The 9,902-nt window shown below is 40.9% G+C and overlaps 1 protein-coding gene across 1 annotated transcript; it reads left to right on the plus strand.

Annotated features, from left to right (window-relative positions):
- Positions 1 to 438: 438 nt before the first annotated feature.
- On the plus strand, positions 439 to 8,881 carry BEND3 (BEN domain containing 3; the record flags this gene model as incomplete). Its single annotated transcript, XM_084262431.1, has 3 exons — positions 439 to 472; positions 952 to 1,175; positions 6,198 to 8,881. The coding sequence occupies 3 exons, from the start codon at positions 439 to 441 to the stop codon at positions 8,448 to 8,450; spliced, it is 2,511 nt and encodes an 836-aa protein (XP_084118557.1). The 3' UTR covers positions 8,451 to 8,881.
- Between the last annotated feature and the right edge of the window lie 1,021 nt (positions 8,882 to 9,902).

Raw genomic sequence — 9,902 nt, forward strand, 5'->3', positions numbered from 1 at the left:
CGGTGATGACTCGGGGTCACCCACAATGGCGATATAAAAACATTTTACTGCAAGAGGAAGTAGTGACATGCTGCAGGATGGAGGGTTTAATACCGTTAACTTCTGTTTATATACTGCCGAGATACTTTAGAGGGTTAAAATGACACTTACTTTTCTCCATGCCAGAGAAAGACAGACAGTTTAAAACCGACATTGTTTAGCTGTTTCGTGTAGTCTGCAGTACAGTTTGCATGTTGACAGAGCTGTAGGTGGCCATGAAATTTATTGAGAATAGCTAGGTCCTGCAAAGGTACTGGTTGGAAATTATCCATGGGCTGTTAATGCCCAGTAGCTGCAGATGAACAGTAATTATAAGACTGCATTGTAGGTATTTCCTGATTTCAGAAGATGTTGATATTTATTTTTGTATTTTTGTTTTGTTCTTTAGTGAAATAGAAGATGAATTCAGCTGAAATCACTGATGATGATGAAGGTAAAATATTATACTTTGTGTAATTATGGTCAGGCAAGAAAATCTTATTAAAAGAAAGCCTTTGTAACCTGATAAAGAGTGCACTTGGATCAAGACAAATTACATTAATGGTTTTTAAAAAGCTATCTAAAACACACCGTTATCTTTGTTACTCATGTTTTCTGCTCTACATCCTTCCTCCCCCTCAAAAAAAAAATTCTTCCTACTGTAACTTTATTTGTTTATGCTTTAGACTCTTCTTTGGGGAAGAAAGTGTCATTTACTGGATGACTGAGTGGTTCCCAGCATAATAAGAACTTGACTTTGGGGTGGCCTCAGCAGACACTTACCGTACAAGTCATAAAAAATAATTATGTTCTGCAAAACACATTTTCATAAAAAGAAAAAAAAAAAAAAAACAAACCACAAGAGATTGTATTAAGGGTGTCGTGGTTTTCTGGAGAGAGTGCTTTATCTTTCTAAACCTTCTCTTTTTCCAGTAAAAATTCCTAAAAAAAATATTGTGAAAGTAGAAACAGAAAATGAAGATGAAGCTCTAGACTGCTCGGTAACATCCAGATCTGCTGAGAAACACTCACTGGATGGCGCAGTTACTTGCCTGCAGGATTCCAACAAACGGAAACAGACCTCACTTGGTTGTGATGGTTCAGGGAGCCAGCAAGATGTCTTACCCAGTGTGAAGAAAAGACGCTTTACACAAGAGGTGACTTCTCTATCCATGACTGTGTGATTTTTCTGTTCGTATTTCACAGGCTAAATTAATTGCTACGATAAGCAAAATGCAAGTCGTTTAACTAGATTTGCATCAGTAACAAGTTCGAGTCAAATATGGCTAATCTTAACCCAGTTTGCACCCATTACTTGTCTGGGTCTTTCTTTTAAATAACGTGGGAGCTATCATACCTATGAAATACACTTAGAGGTTAATTCATTCATGGGAAGTATATTTTTGTTGTTTGTCAGAGAACGTAGGAGCAGGTAGTGATTTGGATTAACTGAGCTTGACGCTGATTACAGTCCCTCTCGTGTCACACAGTCCTTCAGCTGGATCCTCAGTGTAATTCTCAGGCTGTAATTCTTCCTCCTGTGACACAGATTTTGATGTCAGTGAGACAAGTATAAATTTGTGTATTACTTGAGAGATAAATATGCGAGGATGCAGAAGGCTTCAGCATATCAAGAGCAGAACGTATTATTGCAGCTTCTGGTGTGGCATCGCCCTTTTAACAATCCAGATGCCTGGTCTCTTCCATTAACCTGCTCTAGTGTTTCATCTCTTTAGCAATTGGAGATTTTCATTAATCTTTGCTGAAACTGAGCAAGTTTCTTTTTGTCCTTGTTCTTTTCAGTAGGGAAAGCAGTGGTCATCTGTCCCTAGAAAAGTCTGCTGCACATGGGAAAACTGGTGTGATGCTGTCCACCTTCAGCCCTTCCTTTCCAAGACTAAAACTCTTGTTTCTTCAGCTCTTCTTTAGGAGTCAACTTATATTTTTGTTGTTCTCTTTGAGACTCCTGAAAGGGTAATACCTAGTGGTGGATAGTCATGTCTCTTCTAACACCCTCTAAAGCGGTATAACAACCTCCTGTTTTTCACACTCAGCACTTTATTAAAATAACCTAGATTCAAATCCATCCTCTTTTGAATAACTTCAGGCCCCGGGTTATATTTAGTTTATGACCTACTCTAATGCTCGTATCCTTTTCTGCTGTTCTATACCCGGCCAGTTATTCCGTGTTGTATTTGTGCATTTCCTTTCTCCTTTCTAGCCGTAGCTCTTCATATTTCTTTTTCTTGACTGTCATCTCTTGACTTCTCGGGGCTGTTTTTTCCCCTGAATGCCTGTGGTAGGTAGGTTTTAATCTTATTACACGGTTTCTTTCTTTTCCTCTTCCTTTTTACAATTGTCTTCCTTACATTCAGATTCTTAAGAGAGTTTAATAACGGTCTCTGAATTGTGCTTGCTTTGGATTTTACGGTTTGCTGTTTGCCTTTAATATTCTTTTTTAAAAATTGATTTAAACCGAGTCATAACTTTGGATTTGTAATAGCAGAAAGTGACCCAGTAACAATGATGAAAATTTGTTCTTGACTGACCCCAGTGAATCAGCATGTTTAGTTAAATAACCAACCAGAAATGGTCCCCAATCCTAACAATGCTTTTGAAGTTGTTTTTTGTAATACCAATATTTTGGTTTAGTTGATGATTTTGTTAACTGTTTCTATTTAAACAGAGGAAAAAATGTTAATTATTTTTGAGAAGATTGTGCATGTGCTGTATTTTTACTGCACATCAAATAGGCATCTATGTATGATATAAGTAGCTGTGCTATTTGTTATATAACTGTACTTAGTGGGCTAGTGATTACATTACTAAATGATTTTCTCTAAGAAGACATTTCTAATCGTCACTTCATGATCGGAAATTAATTTTCCCTAATTTTCTTTTTTTTTTTTTTAAATAAAACAACACAGGAGATTTTAACTTTTAAAAAAAATATGTGCAAGACACAAGTTCTCCTGTGTTAGATAGTTGTTTTGTGCTTCTTGCTCATAAATTTATTCTTCTTTATTCATATGCTAGAATATTATGTCCTGTATTCTTACAGATATTTAGACTTTGTTTATTAAGCATAATAAACGTCATAAATTAGCTGGACTTTAGCACTGACCACAGCAATAACTAAACAGCTTTCAAAACTTGGCTTAGGACTCTGAGAGAGAATGAGACACTATTTCACAATGAGTGACACTGGTTGATGTTTACCAAAATGCTGCAGTTTTGCAAATGTTCAAAGAATGTGCAAATCTAATATAAAAAGCAGCGCTATCTTATTTACATCCAGTCTCACAGAACAATATCTTTGCATAGAACAATATCTTTGCTTATTTTTTGATGATACGTTAAAACTGATCATCTTACAAGGCTGTAGCATTACCTGAAAACCTTGATGTTTAAAGATCAGTGTTAAAGAAAACTAACTTTAAAATACTAAATACTAGTTTAACTGGAGAATTTCCAAAAAGCCATGTATTTAAGCTGTGGCTAATGCTGCTCCCAGGTGGAAGCTGTATAAAGACAAGATCATTAAAAGCAAAAGGAAAGAAAATGGGAACGCACCTGAAATAGAAAATCCTTAAATATAGTCCTAAACTTGTTGTTATCTATTAGTTGAGCACTGAGTATGTGTTTCTGAAATGCAGGTAACAAAATCCATCCCTCAACCAGGTGCAAACAGTGTGAGCTGCATTAGTGAGAGGGCAGGAGTTCTGCTGCTGACCCCCTGCAGCTTTTGGTGTGAACGCCTCCAGAGCATCGCATCCTGAGCTGAGAGCTCAAACTCTGACAGTGTCAAAGCACACTGAGATGCTGAAGGCGATGAATTTGTGCTCTCCAGTACATGTTCTCATCCTGCTTTGCCCTGGCTCTGTGTGTACGGTGTACGTTAAACGAAGTGACCCCCACACTGCCAGGCTTTATGATATAAATAAACAGGGAAGAGGGACGGCGGGACAGACGAGAGCTGACAGTGGCCTGTGGCAAGTTATTTAGTGGAGAAGGAACTGGATGAATCATATTATCATACTTTGTAGGAACATTTGGAATATTCTCTGCTAATGGTAGTGGCTGCTTGGGAGGCAGGTCTCGCTGTGCCTGTAAGAAAGGCATTCTCCGGAATCACAGTTTGGTTTGTTCTTCAGATGTAACTCAGTAAAAGCAATTTGTGATTCGGTCTGGATGTCTGACTGGGGAACAGAACCGTGTTTATTGGCAGTGGAGATTTTCATGACCTGCTTTCAGGTGATGTCTATTTGAGAGAGCTCTATTACCACCTGAAGCACCTCTGTTTTTCCACTGGCCCATACAGGCCGTGTTATGATGACTTCAGTCACAGTGTGGGAGCCTACAGTTAGGTGGGAGTGATGTGCATCACAGTCCACTCAGAATTCAGTCTCTTGTGTTCTGGCATTTTACAAGTCACAGAGAGCTGATTTAGGGTACATCACACCTCTTCCTGGGGGACGTCACCCTTTAATAGCTGGTGGTGTTGCAGGACTGGTTCCTCACCGTCCGCTTAGCAACTTTAGTGCTTTAATAGGAGTGGTTCTGGAGGGACAGTCTTCTAAATGGGACCTGGAGGTCAGGTGTCTTAGGCAGTGCCACCATGAATAGTGATTGGGGGCACTGCGAAATGCCCTGTCTTTGTGTCACACTTTCGTTTTATCATCTGTCCATCTACACAGCTTTGGCTGTGAAAACATGAGGTTTCGTGTGCAGGGTTGTATGATGTGAACGAGAGCAGAACTTGGGAACACAACTTCAGTTTGAGTCTGCTGGTTTCTGAACTTGGAGTGGGAACCAGCTTGCTCTTTCTGAGCCTCTTTTGCGTATACATTGCAACAGAAATAAAAAAGTAATTAGATGGAATTTGTCACTGCAGTAAGCAGATGCCAAGTGTGAGTACACATAGGGACCAGATTAATTTCATGAGCGTTACAGCTCTGGTTTTTTTCAGAAAGGAACTTTAATTCAAGTTCCTCGCTGTAGGATGTAGCAGGGTCTTCACTACAACTTCAAATTGTTTGTGGCTCTCAGCTCAGACCTCGAATCTGGGCACCATTTGTTTTAATACTTGAATGCAAATTCTCTGTTTTTTATCTAATTAATGTTCTGTAGAAGATGACAAGCAAAATGTTTCAGTACACTCTTCTCCAAAATCTGTGAGTGTTTTCTCACATTCGAATTCTGTATGTTGGATTTTCATTCTGCTGTATATACTTTGTAAGAATTTGCAATATCTATGTGTTTGCAAAATAACCCAACCCACCCAAACTCTGCTTTTTTGCGGTGGCTTGATGAAAAATGCTTCCAGTTTGAAGCAAGCAATGTGGAAGAGTTTCTTCAAGCAATGAGGAAGAGTTAGAAGTCACTGAGAACGTTAATTCCTTAAGTGCTCCCTACTGGTTTTATATAAATAATTTAGAAAATTAGATACCCATGAGTCTAAACTTCCCTGCCTTTCAGAGTTAAAGAGATCTTAGAATTCCCTTTTGACAAATACAATGGGGCACTTTTCACTTTGTTTTTAAGTTTTTACTATTTCAATAGAATACTTATATAAAATTATAATCATTCTTAGAAGTTGTTTAGGAGTTGTATACTGTTACAAAGATTAAAAAGCTCCTGTAGAAACCTTTCACATCAGAAAGAAGAGAATAAACAATTTTGGTGTCTTACAGCTTTTGTGGTATTTTCAAGAGCTAACCTAAAGAGAGAGTACTGGAACATTAAATACAGTTGTTGGAGGCAGTGGCAAGGTCACAGGACTAGGAGTCAGAAAACCTAGATTCTATTCTTGGCTCTCTTGCTGACTTGTTGCCACCCAAATTCTCTACAGCCCAAGATCCTCATATGCAAGGTGAAGCATATTGATACTTAATTTGGGAGAGTATTTACAGCTCTGTGGGTAAAAAGTACTAAGGGTTATTATTGCATTTCTGCTCCGTGGTGAAAGCCATGAGCCAAAAGAACAACAGCAAAAAATCCCTAACTAAAACTTTATGTTTCCTAGTGAATTTATTAATTTTGATATATTTAACACAACTAAGTCCTCTGGAGAAAATTTGACGTTGCATATTTACGTAACAATGCCTGCTTAAGGGGCACCTATTTATAGCTGCTGCTTTTAAGGTGGCCTTACTAACACAGTATTTATTCATTCAAAGGGCCCGCTTTCAAACATGAAGAACAGAGAAACTGGCTCACCCACTCAGGTAAACGCAGAGCAGCCAAACAAGAACAAGAACCCCAGCGTGACGTGGCTCTGCGATGAAGAACCTTTCAGCGATGTAACCACTCCCTCTTACAAAAAACCCCTCTATGGCATCTCCCACAAAATCACGGAGAAGAAGAACCCCCCTGGAGCAGAGCAGTTCTCTTCTTACGAGCTGTTTGAAAAGATCAACCCCAGCAGCCCCTCGCATCTCCGGACTTTGAACGATCAGCGCAAAAGGGACTCGGCTGCCGCCATCGCCGTGACAGTGGCCCCCACAGATTCTGACCCAAATATATATTCTCTGATCCAGAAAATGTTCTACACGCTCAACACCCTCAATACCAACATGACTCAGCTTCACAGTAAAGTTGACCTGTTGTCTCTGGAGGTTAGCAGAATTAAAAAGCAAGTCAGTCCCGCGGAGTCCGTCGCGGACTTCAAGCCTCCCCCAGAGTACCAGCTGACTTCTGCGGAGCTCAAACAAATCATGGATCAAAGCACGTCCGGCGGAGACTTAGCTTGCCGCTTGCTCGTGCAGCTTTTCCCAGAGCTCTTCAGTGACGACGAGTTCAGCAGAGGCTGCAGCGCGTGCGGCTTTCTCAGCAAAAGGAAACTCGAGTCTCTTCATCTGCAGCTTATCCGTAACTACGTGGAAGTTTGCTATCCTTCTGTGAAGAATACAGCTGTGTGGCAGGTGGAGTGTTTGCCTCAGGTCAACGATTTTTTCAACAGATTTTGGGCTCAAAGGGAAATGGAAAACAGTCAGCAGAACGTGCAATCGTCCAGTTTTTATGAGACTGAGCAGGTCGAGTCCTCGCATTTTATGGAGGATAAAGAGCAGGAAGAAGCTTTGTCCTTGGACAGGGGTACTGCCATTGCCTCAGATTACATGCTGGATGCTCAGGATCTCAACGAATTTTTAGATGAAGCTTCTTCCCCGGGGGAATTTTCTGTTTTTTTGTTACACAGATTGTTTCCGGAACTCTTTGACCACAGAAAATTAGCTGAAAGGTACAGCTGCTTTGGAGACTCTGGAAAACAGCTGCTGGATCCTCATCGGCTTCAAATAATCCGTAGGTACACTGAAATTTACTTCCCAGATGTGCAGGAAGAAGAAGCCTGGCTGCAGCAGTGTGTTCAGCGAATAAATGATGAGCTTGAAAATACGTATATGGATGGAAGTGAATGTGATCAGATGAGGGATGACTGTTACGATTCTTCTAGTTTACCAGATGACGTATCGATCATAAAAGTAGAAGACAGTTTTGAATATGAAAAGCCCGGCAGGCGCTCAAAAAAAATTTGGCTTGTACCCATAGACTTTGACAAGCTTGACTTTCCCCCTCCCGATTTTGATGTCCCTGTCTCGGATTACCTGTTGAACAAAGAACAGATTAAAAGCATATATGAAAGCAGTCTTTCCATAGGCAACTTTGCCTCTCGATTGCTTGTTCTCTTATTTCCTGAACTGTTTACTCATGAAAACTTACGGAAGCAATACAACTGTAGCGGCTCTTTAGGCAAGAAACAGCTCGACCCCACTAGAATTAAATTAATCCGACATTACGTGCAGATACTGTACCCCAGGGCGAAGAATGACAGAGTGTGGACGTTGGAGTTTGTTGGGAAGCTTGACGAGAGGTGTCGGCGAAGAGACACGGAGCAAAGGCGCACGTACCAGCAGCAACGGAAAATCCACATGCCCGGGCCGGACAGGAGGGAGTTTCTCAGCTATGCAATAAACCCCGAGAGGTTTCGAGAGGAGTTCGAAGGGCCGCCGCTGCCGCCGGAAAGAAGCAGCAAGGATTTCTGCAAGATACCGCTCGATGAACTGGTGGTTCCTAACCCAGACTTCCCCGTGCCTTCTCTGTATTTGCTGTCTGATAAGGAGGTAAGAGAGATCGTGCAGCAGAGCCTGTCGGTGGGCAACTTTGCCGCCAGGCTTCTCGTAAGACTCTTTCCCGAACTCTTTACTCCGGAGAATCTCAGAATGCAATACAACCATTCAGGTGCTTGTAACAAAAAACAGCTCGATCCCATCAGACTGAGACTGATCCGTCATTACGTGGAGGCAGTTTACCCCGTGGAGAAAATGGAAGAAGTGTGGCATTATGAATGTATACCGAGCATTGACGAAAGATGCCGGCGTCCTAACAGGAAAAAGTGTGATATACTGAAAAAAGCAAAGAAAGCAAAAAAGTGACAGGCTCTTTGAGTTCCTAAGACTTTGACCACTAAATTATTGTCAGGATTATGCTTCGGTTTAGACTGAGGGGCCTGTCGGGAGCTGGGGGTGCTCAGCATCTGGGACGGCCGGGCGCGAAGTTGGTTGCGTTTTAATGTGTGTGTTTTTCATCTCTGTGGGCACGGCAGCAGTGGGAAGTGGCTTACTACATTTGGTCATCGGTGACAGAGCTATCAGTGACTCCTTAAGAGCACGATGTTCACCGGTGCGAGCACGTGTATTGAGACTGTACTACTCCACTCCCCATTTCTGCATCTTCCTTTTTTTATCACTTTCTAATAATAAATATTTTTTTTTTAATCGTTGTGCTCTTCAGGGGCGGTTTTTCATTACACCCATATCAACGGTCTCGTTAGCTAAATCAGACGTTGAAATCTCACCTTTAAATTAAGTTTAAAGTGCCATTGGAAATCACTTCAGTCCATTGGAATATTAGACTTTGCTCCTACGGTAACTGCAGCTTCACGTTCGTGTTGTTCTTAATAATGAGATAATAATAATAATAATAATTATAATAATACTGTGTCAAAGAATGGGTCAGAATGGCGTCGTTTGCGTTTTTGACTGTTACCCAGGTTTTATTTCTAAAACCAAGAATTAACTGTTGAAGAATTAAGATGTGAGCTTAGACACAATGTGAATGTTTGTGTTGTTTGTTTTGGTTTGGTTTTTTGTGGGGTTTTTGGTTTTTTTGTTTTGGTTTTTTTTTCAACATCATCACCACAAGCTTGACCCTGCCCCCTGTGAGTTCTCGTTTTGTTCTGTCCCGTGTCACTGCCGGCGTGGCTAAGGCTGGCTCAGCAGAACAAACCCAAGCCTATACCCGTGGAATGTCTTGTCATCGCCTGCTTGCCACTCTGTTTGTGAAACAGCAAAGACAACAGCAACAAAAAGACCCGAAACAAGAACTCAGAAAAATTTTAGACCCTACTCTCTATCAAAATCATAATCTGAGAGGGTTCCAGCGTTCGTATTGAATTGCATCTGTGAAACATATCTGCGAAGATTGGGTTTGTGTTGGAATTAAGTGTTTCAGGGTCCCTACGCATGAGCTGTGGTAATGTAACTTATTCTTTGTGTGAGCGCAGCACCCGCTGCATATTTTGGGCGTAGGGGTATTGGACTCTCTCACTTTGCCCAATTGGTTCAGTGTGGCTATTTGGAGGCATAACTGTGTATGTGTGACTTAGGTTCATCCGGTCAAGTTTGCGTCGTTAATATGTTCAAGTGTGACGAAAACCACTCAGAACCCAATGTGAATTTCCTGTATGATTTGTCACTGGAGAGTGCTGCTTTAAAAACTACCTTTCCTCTTTACTTTTCCCTCTTTTTTTCTTTTTTTTTTCTTTTTTTCCCCCTTCTAATACCGACAGAAGTGGTAAGAGAGAGTCAGACGTGGATTCTTAAGAC

This window comes from Gallinula chloropus (genome assembly GCF_964237585.1).
Source record: "Gallinula chloropus genome assembly, chromosome: 3".
NCBI lineage: Eukaryota > Metazoa > Chordata > Aves > Gruiformes > Rallidae > Gallinula > Gallinula chloropus.